General features: G+C 49.8%; 1 protein-coding gene across 1 annotated transcript; it reads left to right on the top strand.

Moving 5' to 3' along the window:
• Window positions 1–11,738: 11,738 nt before the first annotated feature.
• Window positions 11,739–19,313, top strand: LOC310693032 (vomeronasal type-2 receptor 26-like). The gene is made up of 2 exons (XM_083474632.1): window positions 11,739–11,793; window positions 18,269–19,313. Exons 1-2 carry the CDS (start codon window positions 11,775–11,777, stop codon window positions 19,168–19,170), a joined length of 921 nt encoding a protein of 306 aa, XP_083330758.1. The 5' UTR covers window positions 11,739–11,774; the 3' UTR covers window positions 19,171–19,313.
• The last annotated feature ends 1,559 nt before the right edge of the window (window positions 19,314–20,872 follow it).

Raw genomic sequence — 20,872 nt, 5'->3', positions numbered from 1 at the left:
CACAAGATTGCATACCAGACACCCCCCCCCCAGCCAGCAGGGTCAGGATGGTCCCTCCACTAGTGCAGCTAGCGTGGTTGAGCAGGCCCCCAGCAGGCCACGAACGCGCTTGCAAGCTGCCAAAACTCAAAAATCTAAGGCAGGTCCACCAAAAGGCAAGGCACCAGCTAAAAAACCTAGGTCGAACGCACAAAAGGCCAGGCCAGCGGGGGCCTCTACATCAGCCCCGCGCCAGGAGGTGATTGACGTTCCCAGTGTTTTCCAGGATAACCCTAGTCAACCAAGCACCTCGGAGGAGTCATCTTCCGAGGAGGAGCTGCCCCCTCAGCAGGTGGCCGCTGCCAGCGACCAGGCCCCCCGTGACGACGCTCCACGGGGCGGAAAGCGGAAGGCGAAGAAGAAGCATCGGTCGAAGAAAAGCAAAAAGAGGGATACTTCGGACTCCGAGGAGGAAACAGGTACCTCTTCTTCAGATGGGGATAGTGACGCACCAATGGAAACATATTGGGGGGAGGGCGAAGAAGTTGGAGCTCCCCAATGGGTTCATGAACGAAGGGCCAACTCACACAGGAAGGCATTTAATGGCACGCTTGATTGGAAGGATGGGGCTTTGGTCCCAGACGTTAAAGTCTCAACCAACGCTGCCACTGACTTTATTCTGGGGAACCACCTCTCTAAGAGGAAGAGGAACAAGATATTGAATGGCAATTACGTGGATATGTTTTCCCTGCTGCCCCCAGCCCAGGTAAAGGGAAAAGGGGAGAAAATTAAGTACTATGGGAAAAGGAGGTACAGGGTGCCCCGGGTGGAGCGATCTTTTGAGAACTGGCTTAATGGCTATCAAGTGTTTATGGCTGTGGTGTCAAGTTGTTATCCTAAGAGGGGCGCGCATCTCGTGTCCTACCTGGCTCACGTCAGGAGGGCACGGGAGCAGGCAGGTGATGAGGCCGCTTTGGCGTATGATGAAGACTTTCGGAGGAATGCCTCGCTGCTGTCTTCAACTCGCTGGGACCAAAAGGACAACAACTGCTGGTTTGAACATGTGGGGCCCAATATCGAGAAGAAAAACGCTCAACAGCCAAAAGCTGGTAAGGTGGAGACCCAGCGCCGTAGACAGTGCTGGGACTTCAACAAGGGTACCTGTCAGCGCGTTACCTGTAAGTACCTACACGAATGCGAGAGGTGCTTAGGCAGCCACCCTGCGGTCAACTGCTTCAAAGGGAGGCAGCAGCCCTTTCGGGGGGGCAGGGGTCACCTCTCCCGGGGAAACAGGGGTGGCTCCGCCGGACCTGCAGCCCCCGCCCAAGGGCCAGCCGGGGCTCGATACTAACATCTCCCTAGGCCTCGCGTGCTCTCCGATAAAATTGGAGCCCTTGAGAGCACTCTTGAAGTTCTATCCAAATAGACGTGCGGCTCACCTACTTGAGGAAGGGTTTTCTGAAGGTTTTAGAATTCCGATTGCTTTTACACCCAATTCCAGTTGCCCACCTAACCAGAAATCAGTGTTAGAAAGACCCGACATCGCGCTTAAAAAGATACAGAAGGAAATTACAGCTGGCAGGGTAGCTGGTCCATTCACAACTCCGCCTATTGAGGGGCTTCATATCTCCCCGCTGGGTATTGTCCCAAAGAAGGCCCCCGGTGAATTTAGAATGATACACAACCTGTCCTATCCCAAAGGAACTTCGGTTAATGACGCAATTCCCCAAGAGATGTGCACGGTGAAGTACTCTTCATTCGATCAAGCTGTGCGGTTGGTGCGGAGCTTTGGCAGGGGCGCCTTTTTGGCAAAATGCGACATTGAGTCAGCATTTCGCTTACTCCCGGTTCATCCGGAAGACCACCGCTGGTTGGGTTTCAAATTCCAGGGAGCATACTTCATTGACAAAGCTATGCCCATGGGTTGTTCTATTGCCTGTGCAGCGTTCGAGACCTTCAGCACCTTCTTGGAATGGGCCCTAAAGTTTAGAACTGGCTCTCTAGGGGTGGGTCATTATCTCGATGATTTTATTTTAGTGGCAAGCGACGCAGGGGAGTGTAGGTCCCTCCTCCTGGCCTTCGAATCCTTAGCTGGGGAACTGGGCGTCCCTCTGGCAAGTGAGAAGACCGAGGGTCCGGTCACTACTATGACCTACCTGGGCATTGAACTCGACACCGTAGCCCAAACCTCGCGCTTACCGGCTGAAAAGTTGGCTGCCTTAAGAGAGCTTATCGGCCAAATGCTGCCCCTAAAGAAGGTCACCTTGAGACAAATTCAATCCCTCCTGGGGCACCTCAACTTTGCCTGCCGTGTGATCTCCCCCGGTCGTCCTTTCTGCGGCCGCCTAGCAAAGCTGTCCATGGGCTTACGGTCACCCCATCATAGGGTACGCCTTTCTAAGGCGGTAAAGGCGGACCTCCTCATTTGGTTACAATTCCTGGAAGGGTTCAACGGCATATCGCTGTGGCAGGATAGCTTGGCGCTGCAGTCCGATTTCCAAGTACATTCGGATGCAGCCGGGTCCCTTGGTTTTGGGGTATACTTCAGGGGCCAGTGGTGTGCCCAGCACTGGCCCCCCTCCTGGCAAGGTAAACCTATACTACGCGACTTGACATTCTTAGAATTCTTTCCCATCGTAGTTGCAATTCACTTATGGGAGGACCAGTTCAAAAACCATAGGGTCTGTTTCTGGACGGACAATCTAGCGGTGGTGTCAGTTTTGAATAAACAAACGTCACGCTCACCCAGAGTAGCATCCCTTTTAAGGTACTTTGTCCTTTCCTGCCTGCGGTTGAACCTTCACGCTTCAGCCAAGTTTGTCCCTGGTATTGATAATAACATTGCGGATGCTCTATCTCGTTTCCAGATGGAACGCTTTCGCTCATTGGCGCCGGATGCGCAGCAGCAGCCGCAACCATTCCCGGAGCACCTCTGGAATATTGACAACGAGAAGCAATAAAGGGAGTATTGTCTGCGCTAGCGCCTTCTACCCTGAGATCGTATAATAAGGCATGGCTAGACTTTACAGCCTTCCGCTTCAGGAAGGGACGGTCCAAGCCAGGCAGGCCACCGTCCAAGTCCGAAGTCATAGAGTATTTGGTCCACCTTAAAGATCTTGGCCGGGCCCCCAAAACCCTCAATATCCTTTCAGCGGCTATATCCTTCTTTTCTAAAACTCTATTTTCCATGGATCCCTGTTCGCACTTCGTGGTGCGCAAGATGCTTGAGGGCTGGCGCAGGTCCAGGCCTCACGGCAGGGACAGGAGAAGACCAATAACTTTAGATATACTCACCCAAATTCGTAGGAAGTTGAGGGGCCTGTGTTGGTCAAGATATGAGGCAAGACTATTTTCAGCAGCATTTTCTTTCGCATTCTTTGGCGCGCTACGCATAGGTGAAGTGGTATGTGAGAACCGCACAGCCTCTAAGGGGCTACTGCTTGAGGACGTGACGGTGGGCAGTTCGCATGTAATGTTAAAAATCCGGAGTTCAAAGACTGATCAGCTTGGCAGGGGAGCCTTGGTACGCCTCCAGGCGACCCAAAAGGCGGGCCCTTGCCCAGTAAAGGATGCTAGAAAATACCTGTGTGTGAGACCAAAATCCAGTGGCCCCTTTTTCTTGCATTCTGACGGTTCCTCCCTCTCAAAGCAGCAGTTCACGAGGGTTATGCGCAAAGCAATTGCCGCCATCGGGCTTCCCCAGGAGGAGTATGCCGCGCACTCCTTTCACATCGGGGCGGCGACTACCGCCGCCCATATGGGCTTACCGGCTGAAAGAATCATGGACATGGGGCGCTGGAAATCCAATGCATTCCAGGGTTATATCCGTTAGCCCTTCAAATTTCCCCCAGCTTTCCCCTAGGGCACTCCTCCTGATCCGGTTCTCCAATTCTCTCTTTTCAGGTACTGGTGTGGTTCGACTGTGGATCCTCGGCCACAGCATCGTTTATTGGGCAAAGCGGCGCGCCGAACGAAGGGGCTGGGTTAAAGAGCTACAGCTACCCAGCAGGGTCAAATTATCTTGGATCACTAGGCGGGGTATGCGTTGGGAAGAGTTTTTCCCAGTTGTATCCAAAAGAATCGCTGCCGAGGGCCCTCCCGATGCCTTGGTCATCCAGCTGGGCGAGAACGACTTGGCATATAGGAAAGGGGAACGACTTGGCATATAGGAAACTTGATGTGGAACATTATCAATGACTTGGAACTGTTGAGGGCATCCCATGAAAGCATTACAATCATTTGGTCATCTTTGCTGGAAAGGCGATGCTGGCGGGACGCAGAGAAGCCCGTGGCAGTGAATAAGGCTAGAAGGATTGTGGAGCGCACGGTGGCGCGCAGAGTGGTTGCACTGGGAGGTCGGGTCATTCAGCACCCAGGTATACGGTTTGATAAGGAAATGCTTTATCACTGGGATGGCGTGCATCTATCTGATGCGGGAAATGATATTTGGTTGGCGGATATTTTTCAAGGTGTGAGGGATTGGTTACAGGTCTAAGGGTATTGGCGGCGAGCCGGCTTGCGGCTCGGTGGCGGTAGGCATTGGCCGGGGTATTGTCATGCAGATGAGGTTGGGGGGGAGGAACGCCATCACCTCCCCCAATGCTTGAAGGGTAGTTCGTTAAAGGACTCCGAGGGGCGACGCCTCGTCCGAAACCTACGGAGGCTAGGGCCTAAAGCGCGCCCCCGAGCGGTAACCCCTCGGGGAGCGCCTAGGGATACGCATCTCGGGTGGCTCCCCCTGTTGGTGTTTAACCCTTCCCGGTTAGACCGGATAGTCGGTTAGGGGCCAATGCCTAAAGCCAATACCCTTCTTTCCTGTAATCAATAAAGTTGTGGCCAATTTCGCCCATTAAACCTAAATCGCTGTGTCCGTTGTCTTTATTTATTCCACCTGTGGGGGGGAGGGAATAGCCACGCAATGCCCCTTCCGATCGTCAGGAGGAGGGGGGGTTGCGGGATCACGACACCACCCACACTCGCCCTCGCGAGGCTGGTGCCAGCCTCGCGGGAGGCCGCCGAGATTCCCCCATTTAACATCCCCTTGGCGCCAGCCAATCGGCTGGCGGCAGGGGCGGGCCTTAGAAAGGCCACTTAAGGTCGGGGCAGCCCTCGGCTCACCCCTTTTCGCCCGGGAGATGACACGGTTTCCCACCCACCCGCCCTTTAGGTTTTGCCACCGATCTTGCTATGGGCTTCGGCTGGTCGCCGCAAGGGGCCTGGTAGGAGTTTTTCCATTTGGCTAATTGGCTGGTTTTGTGAGCCACTTGGTTTTTTCGCCTACCTCGTAGCAAATCGTCACAACTCCCTTGGTTTTGGCGGTAGGCATTGGCCGGGGTATTGTCATGCAGATGAGGTTGGGGGGGAGGAACGCCATCACCTCCCCCAATGCTTGAAGGGTAGTTCGTTAAAGGACTCCGAGGGGCGACGCCTCGTCCGAAACCTACGGAGGCTAGGGCCTAAAGCGCGCCCCCGAGCGGTAACCCCTCGGGGAGCGCCTAGGGATACGCATCTCGGGTGGCTCCCCCTGTTGGTGTTTAACCCTTCCCGGTTAGACCGGATAGTCGGTTAGGGGCCAATGCCTAAAGCCAATACCCTTCTTTCCTGTAATCAATAAAGTTGTGGCCAATTTCGCCCATTAAACCTAAATCGCTGTGTCCGTTGTCTTTATTTATTCCACCTGTGGGGGGGAGGGAATAGCCACGCAAAAGGATACCTTGATAACATGGGAAACTCCAATTCCCAGCATCCGTAGTATAGCATAGGGTTGCCATATTTCAAAAAATAAAAACCAGGACACACACAAAATTGAGCTTTTTTTTCCTAAGGAAATCTGCAAAATTGTTGAGCTTTTCAACTGACTTCTCCAAGATCCAGGACAAAGTGCTGTTTTTTGGAAATTCCCCCCAGACGTCAATTCCACTTTTGAAATCCCAGTAATGTCTGGGGAAATCCGGACGCATGACATTCCTAATGTAACATCATTTCCTCTGGACTATTGCATGGCAAATGAGGAACAGGAATGAGTTCCTCTCTGCAATTCTGCCATCTCTCTTTAAAAGTATTCCTCAAACTACCGTTAACATATTTTTCCAACACAACACCTAAAATTGCTGAATATATTTTCATAGGGGAAATAATGTTTCCCAAAATAGTAAGAATGTTAATCTAATCTGAACCCCAGCAATTTACGGCTTTGAAGGCGGTTAGAAGCCAGTGAAACTGAAGCAAATATCAGGCCACAGAATCTAATATCTGGCCCCACAATATTCTAGCAGTTGCATTTTCTTCCAAATACTCTTCAGTGGCAGCCCTACATGGAGTGTACTGCAGTGGCCCATTCTTCATGCAACTAATGCAGATCTTGCCATATTTGTTATGTGAAACAAAATTGATTTTGTCAGACCTGGCTGGTGGCCAGAAGTAGCCTAGAGCAGGAGCAGGCGTTGGGGAAATATCCTGGCTGTTTCATCATGTTGTGGCAAAGCCAGATAGACCAACAATGCATTGGGGAGATGATTATCTCTCCAACAACTGTAAACATTGCTGGAATAACAGCTTCTAAAAGGTGTTATAAAACCACACATGTTTATTTCCTCATTTCTTCCATCTCCAGTTCCTTGTTTCTGGGTATAAAAAGGAGGTATTGACTGATACTTGTCTAACCCTATAAATGCATCCGTATCCTGTGCTCTTTTCCAATTATTTCCATCATCCTGCCGCTTCCATTTGTGGTGTGTGTGTGAGGAGGAAACATTTCTGCCAGTTTGAAATGGACACACACATTTGGGAATCTCACAGGCCAAGCTTCAAAATGATGTACCATCAGGTTCATCTGCCATTCACAAAAGACTGAAACAAAACTGAGACTGTATCCAATGGAAACATGGCAAGATCCAACTTGAGGGGCTGTTTGGTCATCAGGATCCTAGTCGCAATAGTGTTGCTGCTTGTAATGTTTCCCTACACTGTCTGCAAGAATCAGCCCATCAGTTGCATCCTAGATGATGATCCTCTGCCTATACCTCACAAATTTTATCAGCCGGGTGACTTTGTCATTGGAGAGATGGTTTCTCAGGTCTTCCTCTTTCATGGCAGTCCCTCATTCACAGACGTGCCCACACAGATGTCAATTGGCGAACCTGCGTAAGGAACACTTCATTCTCCCCCCCCTTTCTGCTGTTCCTTCAGATTATAAGGATATCCTATCATTATGTGACAGGATACTTCAGTAATAAGATTTGCGTTTTAGTATGATGAAAATATTATTCCAGCAGTCGCTGGAAGTTGCCAGCTGTTTTGTGCTCTTTATGTTGGTGGCTGTTGGGCACAAAACTTGGACTTTGTGGGGCTTTTACAGAACAATGTCACAGGGTTTGCTCCCTTAGTGAGTCTTGGGCATGTCATTCCCAGGCATTCAGTACTTCATTGTCTCTCACCTTCTGCTTATTCTCTCTCTTCTGTTCACATTTGTTTGCATATTTTAAAAATATTGTTTCACTTCATATTATTATATTGTACGATACTAAAGGTTTTATTATTGTGCTTTATTCTTACTGTTTTCATCCCAGTAAAATTTCCTGATTGAGTGCATGTCTCTTCACACAAAACACAGGTGGAGACACTGATCTGATGTGGACAGCACACTTTGCAAGGAAGATTAATCTGTGGGGCCAGTCAGACAACATCCCATAGTATGCTGGGCTAGATCCTGGCACCATGATACAGGCTAGCCACCCCAGATCTAGATCTATTAGGTTCTTTACTCAGAGTCTTTTCATACAGCGGAATAAATGTTTTAAGAAATCTATTCTAAATATTTCATCTAAAAGGACCTGCTAATGGATTATATCCTGCAATAACTGTATTCTATATCCCAGCACTTTCAGACTTTTTAAAGTTCCAGCTCAACCACGAGAGTAGCCAGAGGTGTAACAATGAAAGCAAGAAATGCCCTTTCCTTTGCCTCATGAAACAGACTGTAAATCTCATTCCAGGTCTGTTCCTAAGAACTACCAGCACATCCTGGCTTTGCTGCTTGCTGTCAAAGAGATCAATGAGAACCCCCAAATCCTACCCAACATCTCTTTGGGCTTCCACATCCTCAACAGCTACTATGTGGCAAGGAAGACATATAAAGCCAGCCTGAGCCTCCTTTCCACACAACACAGGTTTGTTCCCAACTACAAGTGTGATACTCAGAGTAAACTGATAGCTGTCATTGGTGGACTTGCTACTGAAACCTCTGCCAACATGGCTAGCATTTTTGCCACCTACAGGATCCCACAGGTGAGACATATGTATTGATGCATGGGCATTTTACAACAATGGCTCATATCTTTACATTCTTTTAATCCATACAACAAAACCCTCCTTCCTTTCAGCTCACATATGGATCATTTACCCCAGTGCAGGATGACAAAACATTGTTTTCTTCCTTATATCAGATGGTCCCAAAGGAAGCCCACCAGTACATTGGGGTAGTCAGGCTCCTTCACCATTTCAGATGGACATGGATTGGGCTCTTTGCTGTGGATGATGACAATGGGGACAGGTTTTTGCACACAGTGCTTCCATTGCTTGATCAGAATGGCATCTGCTATGCCTTCATACTACGAACAGCAAAGAGGACATTTATGGAAGAGCTGATAAACATGGTATTAGCACAACTGGGAAAATACCCACTTCTTCAAGATAGAAAAGTCAGTGCATGTTTTGTATATGGAGAGGATCCAGCCATGCCAGTTTTGAGAATGTTGTTGTTTTTCGCAACATTTTATGAATTGCCACCAGTGGGTAAAGTTTGGATTGTTACATCCCAATGGGATTTCTGTGCCTTCTCCATTCAAAAGCTTTGGGATATAGAAAGCTTCCACGGTGCCCTATCCATCACGGTTCGCTCAAGGGAGCCACTTGGATTCCAAAGTCTTCTTGAGATCATTGAACCTTCTTGGGCAAAAGGAGATGGCTTCATTCAGAATTTCTGGGAGCAGTCATTCAGCTGCTCATTAAAAAAATCTGGTGGGAATGTGGAGGGAAAGAAAGCCTGCACTGGCCGGGAGAAGTTGGAGAGTCTTCCTAGTACTCTTTTTGAAATGGGCATGACTGGCCACAGCTACAATGTCTACAATGCTGCCTATGCTGTGGCACATGCTTTGCATGTCCTACGTGAATCCAGATGGAAACATAGCAGACTGCTAGAGGGAGTGAGACCAACAGACTGTAATGTGCAGTCTTGGCAGGTAGTTACACCTTTAATACAACACACAGAGAGAGAAATATATTCAAAGCAGGAAGGTATGCCCTAAAAGATGCTTAAATGTGTCTTTTCCCCCACAGTTCCTCTTTAGAACAACTTTGACTTGTAACCTGAAACTAACTTTGCTTATTCCCTTCATGATGTTCCATATCTTTTTTAACTGGAAGTCTGAAGACCATGATTTTCTGCTCTGGGTCCATTTTGTTTTGTCCGAGTATCACATTTAAAAAATAACAGATAAATAATATAACAAACTCATCAACAGCTGTATCAAATCCATGGCTCCCTTAACCAACTGCCTTCTTTCTGTGGCTTCCCTATGGGGCTCTGAAGCCCACTTGGGTCACCCCTTGCCTGCAGAGCTGGCAGCCTCTCACCCTTTTTCCAACACCCTCCCTTCTGCAGTGTTTCCTCAGCCACCTCTCCCCTCTCCTTGGGAGTCCTCCAGGCAGCTGGTGCTGCCATCCCTGGTCTCTGAGCTGCCCCCCACCCCAAAGAGAGGTGCTTCCCAACCTTTGGGAGGCAGAGACATGAGAGGAGGGAGGGAAGGGAGGAAGGAAGGGAGGAAGGGAGGAAGGGAGGGAGGAAGGGAGGAAGGGAGGAAGGGAGGAAGGAAGGAAGGAAGGAAGGAAGGAAGGAAGGAAGGAAGGAAGGAAGGAAGGAAGGAAGTCCAGTGTTGCCCATGGCACCCCTGACCGTCATTCAACGCACCCCAGGGTGCCACGGCACAGGGGTTGAAAACCACTGAGATAAACTATTTAGCTTTAGCTACAATATAGGGGGATATCCACATTCCTTTTGCTGCTGGCATCTGTGTGTCTTGAGAGAGAATGAAGTGTGTCTCCCGAGGTGAATTCAAACTCCTTCATTATTACTATGATGCCACAATGTGCTGATCTATGCAACTCTATTACTAAACCCGAACCACTACAAAAAATGAATTTTATGTCTGGATTTCATTAACTTTTATATAATGCCTTCCAAAGCCTCAAAGATGCTTTATTGAAAAGTGGATCAAAACTTTACATAGTGTTGCATGCCATTTGGTGTTGGTGTATATCAGATATTAAAAGTACAATCCTCTGCATATCTGATCAGAAGTCAACCCCATGGAGTTCAATCAGATTTAATTCCAAACAAATATGCTGAATCAGTGAAATTAGTCATGGATTCAAATACATTCTTGAGCAAGAACAATCCAGTCCTGGAAACAAAGACCTTTTAAAAGGATGACTGTAGAGGTTTCAATATGGCTACAAAAGCTGGGTGCCTGCCCCTCTCTCTGCCAAACAGTGGCAAGAGCCCATGGGGTCTGTGTCCCTTTGGAGAACAGAAGACACAGCAGAGACTGTCATGCTTTGAGAAAATGCTTTATTCACCTCTTTACACCTTAAGTCTGCCTGGAGGGAGTCCAGATCTTAAGGCATAGTCATTCCAAGAGGGAGCAGCAAACCTGCCTGCAGTCAGACCCTCCAAAGATGGATCTCAGCCTGTCTCCCTCCTTCTTCCTCCTAGAAACCCCTGTCTCTCTTCACACCCCACGGCAGAGGAGAAGTCCTCTTGCACTGGCAATGACCCTCAATGGGCCCTCAATGGCTCTCTATGGTTCCCTTGGCCAGGCAGCCCAGGAATTCCCTGTCTAGCACAGCTCTGCAGTTGGTGTCTTAATCCATATCCCAATTAATCAAAATCCTAGCATTTATTCATTCCTAGGGTTTAGGGGGAACCCCCTCCCCTGATCTTTAACACCATTTTATCCTTACTAGGCTTCATCTTCTCTTTCACTTAAGCTCCATCGTTTTATAAGGAAGATTGTGTTCAACAACAGTGTTGGAGAGAGCGTACATTTTGATAAGCATAGAGAACTACTTGCAGATTTTGATGTCACAAACTGGGTCACCTTCTCCAACGGTTCTTTTGTTAGGCTCAAAGTTGGAAGACTGGACCCGCTGGCTCCACAGGGGAAAGAGTTAACCATTAATGAGGACCAAATAGTGTGGCATAGAAGCTTTAACCAGGTGAGATGCTGGAACATGTGCGAGAATGGAAAACAGTTGCATATTTGTGAGTTCTGTTTTCTACCTGCCCTCAAGTGGTTAATTCTCCTGAGAAGGATTGCGTTTTCAAGCTACATTTCCCCCCATTCTTGGCAAAATAAACTGGGGAAAATGTTGCTCTGCATTTTCACTTGAAGTACACCACATTTCCTAGGTAGATCTGAGTAAACAACATCCACAACACATTAAAAAAGTCCTGAACTTGGCAACAATTCAGTGTCTTTTTCATTAATTAATTTCTGGAAACAATTAAGTCAGGGTTTCCTCTCTGAAGCAAATTTTCACCTAAGAAAAATATTCCCACGTTTAGGGTAGGGCAGGAGGATAAATATAAACTTCTTGAGGCTAATCACGTTTGTTGCATTTCTGGACAGGTTGTGCCTCTTTCTATGTGCAATGACAACTGCTATCCTGGTTACAGCAGGAAAAAGAAGGAGGGGGAGAAATTTTGCTGCTATGATTGTGCTCCATGTCCAGAAGGGATGGTCTCCATGCAGATGGGTAGGAAATGCAATAGATGCCAACTTGTTGGGGGTGGAGATCAGGCCTTGTTTAGTCTTTTAAAGTTGCTTGATATGCAGAATGAACAGCTGAAGCTTTTTACAGAATGGGGAGAAGAAGTCATTACCTACCCATTTCCGCAAAAAAAAAAAAGGTAGTTAGTGCCATAGCTAGACAGAGCACTGGACATGCCGTGGTACCTTCCTTTTCTACACTGGTTTGAGGGAATTCTCAGTTCTGCCACTTACTTCAATAGACCAGGTCCTGCAGTTCAGAATTGGCATCTGTCAGAGCTGCTCTCAGATCCTAGCTCACAGAGGATCACGCTAGCCAGCGGTCACTTGTAAAAGTCTTTATTGAGTTACAGTTTCCATTTCCAAGCTGCTGCGTGCAGCTCTACGTCTCATAAGCTAGACCGGCGAAGCTCCGTCTGAGTCTCCGCCCCTTGTACACCAACTTAATACCCTAGCCTTACTCCACCTTTTCCGCCTGACCGTTCTCCTCTGGGTCCCTCTGCCCCCCGTGGTCTCTTCCTTCCTGGACTCTTCTGATGCTGACCCCCCGGACCCTCCTGTCTCCTTGCGTCGGGCTTTAGGACCTGGCTCCCTTTCCGGGCTGCTCACTGCGCCGCTTTCCGGTGCATTTGAACTTGGCGCGCGCGCCCAACCTTCCACTTTCCGCTTGACCGTTTCTTCGCTCTCCGATGGAGGTGTGGCCACTCCTGACTCATGCCCTCCCCCCTGCTGCGAGCTGCCAGAGCTCGATACCTGGCGCCTTTCCTCCCCACTGCGCTCTGTTGGTGACGCTGGCCCCGATTTCCAACTGCTGCCCTCTGAACCCTCTCTGGACCCTTCTTCCTGGGGTGTCCCCCTAAACTCCCCCCATGCTCTGGCCACTGGCGCTCCTTTCTGTGAATCTTCTGATTCACTGGACAGGCTCGGAGATCTCGGGTCGTCGTCGTCACTCATCTTTTCTTCGGACTCCTCCCCCTCGCTCTCTGTTTCCTCCCTTGCCCTCGCCTCTGCTCCTGAACCCCTGACATCCATCCCCCCCTCGAAGCCCCCCGTTCCCCCCTCCCCTCCTTCTGGTGCGGGAGCTGGGTGCTGCAGTGTCATGGGGACGAATGCCGGATACAGTTCACTCCCCTTGGCGGGCCTGAAGACTTCCGGTTCTTCCTCCTTGCGCTCGTCGACAACGGTCACCTCCGCTTCCATCTCTGTGCCTCCGTGCTCGAACCCAAAATCCTCCCCGTACATGTCCACGTCCGTCTCCGCCTCAGTCGTTCCCGGGTCCGTCGCTCGACCTGGAACCTCCAGCTCCTCTGGTCGATCATCCCACCAATACGAGGGTTCTGAGGCAGATCCCGAGGGTGACCCCTCCGGGGAACATGTGTCCAGTGTCGGTTCCTCGTCCGAGTCAAACCCGTGGAACGTGCTGGCTGAAAGCGTCGGTGTGAAAAGCCAATCGTCGAAAAAGTCCGCTGGCATGGGTCTGTGTGGGAAGAGGGCATGAAACTCGTCTTTGAGCAGAGGTTCCTCCAAAGCGTAGCCCGGCACCCAGCTGTTGGCGCTGGCCGGGGTGCCCTCCTTGGCGAGAAGGTATTCAACTCCCTCCTCTCCCCATCTAGAGTCCAAAATCTCTGTGACCTCGTTGATGGGCTCCTCCTGTGGCACTCCCCCCTGCTGCGTTTCCTCTCGGAGCGGACTCAGTGCCGTTCCGGGTTCCTGAAATCTGTGAGGTGTCTTGTAGGGAGTGAGCACCGATCTGTGGAACACTGGATGCATCCTGGAACCCTCCGGAAGCGTCAGCCTGAAGGCCACCGGGTTGACCTGCTCTTCGACTTGGTAGGGTCCTAGTTGTTTATGCCCTAGTTTCTTCTTCGCTAACGACCTGGCCGGCACTGCGTGGGCTGCCAACCAGACCCAGTCTCCCACATGGATCTCTTCGCCAACCCTCCTGTGTTTGTCTGCTTGCACCTTGTATGCATGTTTAGCCAGCTCCAGGTGCCGCCGAAGCTGATCGTGGACCTCCTGCAACTCCGACGCGAACGCGTCCGCTGTCTGCGGCTCCCCCTCCCCCATTCTTTCCAGTCCCGGGAAGGTTCTGGGGTGCCTTCCGTTGTTGGCGAAGAACGGCGTCACCCCCGTTGACACGTGCTTCGTGTTGTTGTAGGCGAACTCGGCGAGAGGCAGGTAATCCACCCACGTCGCAGGCTGTTGATTCGCATAACATCTCAGGTACTGCTGCATGATGGCATTGACCCGCTCCGCTTGCCCGTTGGTCTGCGGGTGTCTAGCCGAAGCCAGGTTGATCTTGATGTTCAGGAAGCCCATCAGCTTCTGCCAGAAGTTCGAGATAAACTGCCGCCCCCGGTCAGACAGTATAGACCGCGGCAGACCGTGAACCTTGAACACGTGGTCTATGAACAGTTTGGCAGTTTGTTCCGCCGTGGCCACCTTCGCACACGGAATGAAATGCGCCATCTTGGAGAACAAGTCCTCCACCACTAGCACTGCCGTCTTGCCCCTCGAGCTGGGCAGATCCGTGACAAAGGGCCACTCTCTCCCAAGGTTCGAACGGGGTTTGCAGCGGTTCCAGCAGTCCTGCCGGCGGCCTGTGTACTGGTTTGGCCCTCTGGCAGGTGTCGCACCTCGCCACGTAGTCCGTGACTTCCCCTCTCATCCTGGGCCACCAGAAGTCTCTGGCAACTAATTCTATCGTCTTCTCTGTGCCAAAGTGCCCGGCAGTGGGCGCGTCGTGCAACTGCTGCAGTACCTTGGCGCGAAGATCGTCCCCCGGCACGTAGATGGCCCCTTTACGGAGGAGTAAACCATCGCGAACCTGGAACTCGCCGGTCGCCACCGTGCCCCTGTGCGCCTCTGCCATCTTGGCTCGCGCGAAGGAGTCGTCCTGCAACGCACGTCATACGGCCTCCAAGTCAACAGTCGCCGAAGCGCACGCCCACGCTGTCGGTGCGAAGATGTGCATGGCCGCCGCTGGCGTCGCCTCCTCGAGGTATTGCGGTTTACGGGAGAGGGCGTCTGCCATGATGTTGGTGTCCCCCGGGACATACTCTATATGGAAGTCGAAGTCCGCAAAGAACTCTGCCCAACGTATCTGTCTCTGGTTCAGGAACTGCGCCGTGCGCCAGTGCTCAAGATTCTTGTGGTCCGTGCGGACCTGCACTGTGTGCTTGGCTCCGATGAGGAAGTGCCTCCACGCCTTGAAGGCTGCATGAATGGCCAACAACTCCCTGTCCCAGATGGTGTAGTTCTGTTCTGACTTGGTGAGCTTCCTGGAGTAGAACGCTCCCGGTCTCCAAGCCCCCTGCGGGTCTTGCTGCAACAAAACTGCTCCCACGGCTCTGTCCGAAGCGTCCGTCTCCACCCTCATCGGTCTGCTGGGGTTGACGTGTAGTAACTGCTCCTCCGACGCGAAGAGACGCTTGAGTGCCTGAAAGGACTGCTCCGCCTGCTCCGTCCAGATGAACTTCTTTTTCTTGGAGCTGAGCGTGTCTTGATAAACTTGCGATAGAAGTTCGCAAAGCCGACAAACCGCTGGACCTCCTTCCGGTTGCGCGGACTTTTCCAATCCAAAACCGCGCGAACCTTGGCGCTGTCCATGGCGAGCTCCTTGTCGGACAACCTGTAGCCCAGGAAGTCCACCTCCGACACGTCGAACTGGCATTTTTCCAGCTTGGCGTAGAGCCTATGCTGCTGCAGTCTGCTCAGCACTTCCTTGACGTCTCTGTCGTGATCCTGCTGCGATTCAGAAAAGATGAGTATGTCATCCAGGAAACAGACACACTTCTTGTAGAGGAGCCCCGCCAACACGTGATGCATGAAAGCTTGAAAACAGTGGGAGCCATTTTGCAATCCAAAAGGCATAACTCTGTATTCGTAGGTGCCCAGGGACGTCGAACTGGCATTTTTCCAGCTTGGCGTAGAGCCTATGCTGCTGCAGTCTGCTCAGCACTTCCTTGACGTCTCTGTCGTGATCCTGCTGCGATTCAGAAAAGATGAGTATGTCATCCAGGAAACAGACACACTTCTTGTAGAGGAGCCCCGCCAACACGTGATGCATGAAAGCTTGAAAACAGTGGGAGCCATTTTGCAATCCAAAAGGCATAACTCTGTATTCGTAGGTGCCCAGGGGCGTGAACATGGCTGTCTTCCACTCATCGCCTTCCCGCATGCGAATGAGGTTGTATGCCCCTCGCAGGTCCAACTTGGTGAAGACGCGTCCTTTGCGCACCGTCGCGAGGAGGTCGTCGATCCTGGGCATGGGGAAGTCCGATGGCTTGGTCACAGCGTTCAAGGTCCGATAGTTCACTACGAGTCTTTTTTGGGGCGTGTCTTTCTTCTTGACAAAGAATACAGGACTGCCCCCCACTGCCTTGGACTCTCGGATGAAACCGCGCTCCAAATTGTGATCTATGAACTCTTTGAGTTCCTGCAGTTCGTCCTCAGACATGGAATACAGCTTCCCTTTTGGCAACGCCGCCCCTGGCAGGAGGTCAATCTTGCAGTCGTATGGTCTGTGGGGGGGTAGCTTGTCCGCCTCCTTCTCGCAGAAAACCTCCAAAAAGTCTGCGTACTTGTGGGGAACTGCTTGCAGCGTCCCTAGCTGCAGCTGTGACTCCTCTTCCTCCCCTTCCTGCCGGGGCAGGATGCAGTGTTCAGCACAATAGGAAGAGCCGAAGGTCAGCTGCCTCTGGTACCAAGCCAGCGTCGGGCTGTGCTTGTCCAGCCAACTCATGCCCAATACAATAGGCGTGTCCGAAAGTTGAGTGACATTGAAGCTGATGACTTCCCTGTGATTCCCAAGTCGCATCACCATTGGTGGCGTTTGCTTCACCACTTGCCCCCCTAGCAGCTCCCTGCCATCCACCGTGACGACCTGCAGGGGCAGTGTGGCAGGCAGCAGCTGTATAGCGTGCCGGTCGACAAAGTCTTGCCCTATAAAGTCCGCATTGCTACCTGAGTCAATGGTGATTGGCACGTCCATGGTGAGTCCATTGGGTAGCTGGAGTGATGCGGTGAGCCTCACCACTGGTTTGGGTGGGAGGGGGTCTGTGGGCTGCAAAATCTCTGGGGACTGCTTCACTGACACGTCTGGCTGGGCCCCAGTGCCTCTCTCTCCAGCCAGACTCCGTCGTTTCCCTGCTGTGGTTCCCCTTGCTGAGTTGCTGCAGTTACCATTGCTGAGGCTGCAGTGTGCTTGTGGAGCCTCTGGGGACACTCTTTCACCATGTGCTGGGGATCTTCACAGATGTAACACTTCCGGTTCCCTCTAGGAGGCTTCGCTTTCGCTGCTCCCGGTGCTGGGGCTCTGATTGTTGACTGAGCCCTTGCACCTCCAATCTCCATAGGTTCCGCTCCTCCTCCTGGCGGAGGTGTGGATTGCGCACGCGCTGCTTCTCTGGGAACGAAGGAGTAGCCTCTGGCAGGTTCGCGCCCTCCACGCCCTTCGTCCCTGCTCCATGGACGTTCTTCCAGACGCACCCCAACCGCCAGCGCCCTCTGAACGATCTCCTGCGTGCTCCGGGGTCTCTCCCCCCTCGCAATTTCGTCTTTAACCGCTCCGTTCAATCCTTCCCAAAACAGGTCTCTGACTGGAGCCGAATCTCTGTCCCATTCCAGGGCACTGACCAATGCAAAAAAGCGGGCAGGCTCGGAGATCTCGGGTCGTCGTCGTCACTCATCTTTTCTTCGGACTCCTCCCCCTCGCTCTCTGTTTCCTCCCTTGCCCTCGCCTCTGCTCCTGAACCCCTGACAGCATCCAACACAAAATAACATTACCCAAGGAGAATGGGCATTGAATCTGAAGTCCTAGTAAGACAAATCAGACTCATTCTTCAGTTCTGAGAATGCCCAGATATGTTTCTTTGGAAAGCCACCTACGCAGCTACCAAGAAGGCCACATTCTGCTGAGAGCTAGACAGGGGGTTTGCCAGCTAGCTTCCTTTTTAACTACCCCCCCTTGTTGTTACTCATTTAACCAGTGAGGGATCTTTGGAGCAAGGATACAGTGGATTGGCGGACAAAGAAAGTGCTAGTCAGTTTTATTTAGTTCTATTACAATTGCTTTGTATTTGGGGAATGGAGCTTTGCTGGAAGGAGAAATAAATGGCAGAAGAAGTACCTATGTCTTCTTGTTGGAAAAGTTTCCTGTGCTTTCTTGTGTCCTCCCACCCAGTGGTCAAATCCTGTCCATGAGGGGTTGGGTTGATCACTATAGAATACAGTAGTACTTCTGGTTATGTAACCCTCTGGTTACGTAAACTTCAGGATGTGAAAGCGGCAAACCCAGAAGTATTTGACCAGGTCATGCGCATGCACAGAAGCAGTCCTCAGATTGCAGAAACCTCAGGATCTGACCGGACCTCCAGAATGGATCCCATCCACAACCGAAGGTACGACTGTACATGAATCAAAGTCTTGAAATATGTAAGCACCTTTCCTTTATTTTTCAGACATGGATACCTGTATCAAATGTAAAGAAGATCAGTATCCAAACTACAACCACAATCATTGCATTCCCAAGTTTTACACATTCCTCTCCTACAAAGAACCTTTAGGAATCACCCTGACTCTGCTGGCTTTTTCTTTCTCTTCGATCACAACTTTAGTACTTGGAACTTTCATGAAGTACAAGGACACGCCGATAGTCAAAGCCAACAACCGGACCCTCACCTACGTTCTCCTCATTTCCCTCCTGCTTTGCTTCCTCTGCTCCTTCCTCTTCATTGGGCAGCCTGGAAAGGCAACCTGCCTTCTCCGACAAACGGCTTTTGGCATCATCTTCTCTCTGTCCCTTTCCTCTGTTTTGGCAAAAACCATCACAGTGGTTCTGGCATTCATGGCCACAAAACCAGGATCCAGAATGAGACAGTGGCTGGGGAAAGGACTGGCCAATTCCATTGTCCTTTCTGGCTCATTTATTCAAGCAGTCATTTGCGTGGTTTGGCTGATTACTTCTCCTCCGTTCCCAGATGAGGACATGAACTCCCTGAAAGAGGAAATCATCGTACAATGTAATGAGGGATCAGCTTCCATGTTTTACTGTGTCTTGGGATACATGGGCTTCCTGGCTATTGCCAGCTTAACTGTAGCTTACTTTGCCAGGAAGTTGCCTGGCACTTTCAATGAAGCCAAGTTCATCACTTTCAGCATGTTGGTGTTTTGCAGTGTGTGGCTGTCCTTTATTCCATCCTACCTGAGCACAAAAGGGAAATACATGGTGGCTGTGGAGATCTTCTCCATCTTATGCTCCAGTGCTGGATTGCTGGGTTGCATTTTTTTCCCTAATTGCTACATCATTATCCTGAGGCCTGAGCTGAACAATAAGGAATATTTAATAAAGAAAGAAAAGTAAACAGTAGAAGCTGGTCCCTGTATTCTGCTGTAATAAAATTCAATTGATCAGGAACATAATTACATCCTTAGACAAGTCAAATTTCTAAAGTTCTTCTTTGAAGGCATTTTGGTTTAAGTGATTCAGAATTAGTTCTGATGTTGCTATGAGTGTTTTGTTCATATGCAATATAAATTTTAACACAAATTTAGATATTTGCCACACAATATTCATCAGAAGGATATAAATGTGCTTTAGCAGTCAATCAGAGCAAATAGCAATTTGGGGTTTTTTTCTGGATTGACGTTTGCTCTGATTTACCACTAAAGAGTGGGTTTTTCCTGGGGAAGGAGTGGAGAAAGCAGAAAGACACTTAAACCTGTGCCTAGAAAGTGTGGGTCAAGCAGAAAACATGGGGCAATGGTAATACACTGCTACCATCTAAAACCTATAGCAGTGAAATGTACTTTACTTAATGTATTACATTGCATGTATTAAATGTCTCTCTCTCTCTTGGTCTCTCTTTTCTCTCTCCACATTTCTTTTATCATTTTATTCCTTTATAAAAGAAAATATTTCAATTAAATATCAATTAGATGATTAGAGCATGGTGCTGATAAAGGAAAGGTTGTAGGTTTGATGCCCATATGAGGTTTTATTATTTTATCACTGGTTCTTTGCCACCTTGGGCTCCCTTGGGAGGAAGGGGGGTATATTTATAATGGAATGAAATGGAACATAACAATTCCAGTGGATTAGAAATAGACAAACTTTAAAATTATGTAAGCAATGTGGTTGATGTGTTGTGAGTTATGCTGTTTTATGTGTGATGTGAAAAATGAAAATTAATAAAAACATATTTTTTTAAAAAAAAAAACATTTCAAATTATGTGTCATGAAGTTTTTGTATACTCTTGATAATGACCTACCTGTGGAATCTTGGAGATGGCAATAATATTGGCCATAAAGGCACAGGCTTCAGTCACATATCCTCCCAAGACAGCAATTAATTGTTTCTGAGAAACACAGATGAAATTGGGGACAACCCTTTGTGATCTACAAAGCCGGTTCAGGGTGGCTTTATCTTTGCAATGTAACAGCCATTGATAATGTGGAATCCTATAGTGATGTTTGGGATAATTCTCGATCTCCTTTACAGCAATTGCCAAGGCCAGAATGTGATGGTGCATCTTTGAAATGGAACAGCAATGAGAAATGTCTTTATTGTCCTTTGTTAGCTCAATACAGACTGTGTCCTTGTGCTGAACTTGATATCCACATTACATAATCAGGTGTACAATTAAGGGTTTCTAAGTAACCACTTGAACTTATCAATATGATCAGGTTCCACTATGGGGGATGCATTGGGACACCTGATGTCAGTGATCATGGGCAGGAGGAGGACCTGCTTGAGGACCAGACTATGTCATTTCTGAGGAGGGAGGCTCAGTTGATGTCTGAGACTACTCCTGCCTCTGAGTCTGATCCTGGTGAGAAGGATGCACATCTCAACAAGGGTGTTCCTTAAAGTGTCACCCATGACTTGATCATAGATGAGGAAATTGACCTTTCATCTGTAACATGAATGTGGTTGGACATGGCAGCTGGGCCTGTCGATGCTACTGCTTGTCCAAGAGGTTTCTCCTATGCATAAGGCTGGGTGGTGCTGTGCAGTGGCGTAGCGTGGGTTGTCAGCACCCGGGGCAAGGCAAGTAATTTGCGC

This window comes from Podarcis liolepis (assembly GCF_965112155.1).
Source record: "Podarcis liolepis genome assembly, chromosome: 14".
Taxonomy (NCBI): domain Eukaryota; kingdom Metazoa; phylum Chordata; class Lepidosauria; order Squamata; family Lacertidae; genus Podarcis; species Podarcis liolepis.
The sequence above is the reverse complement of the archived record's forward strand: the minus strand, read 5'-3'. Positions and strand labels throughout refer to the sequence as shown.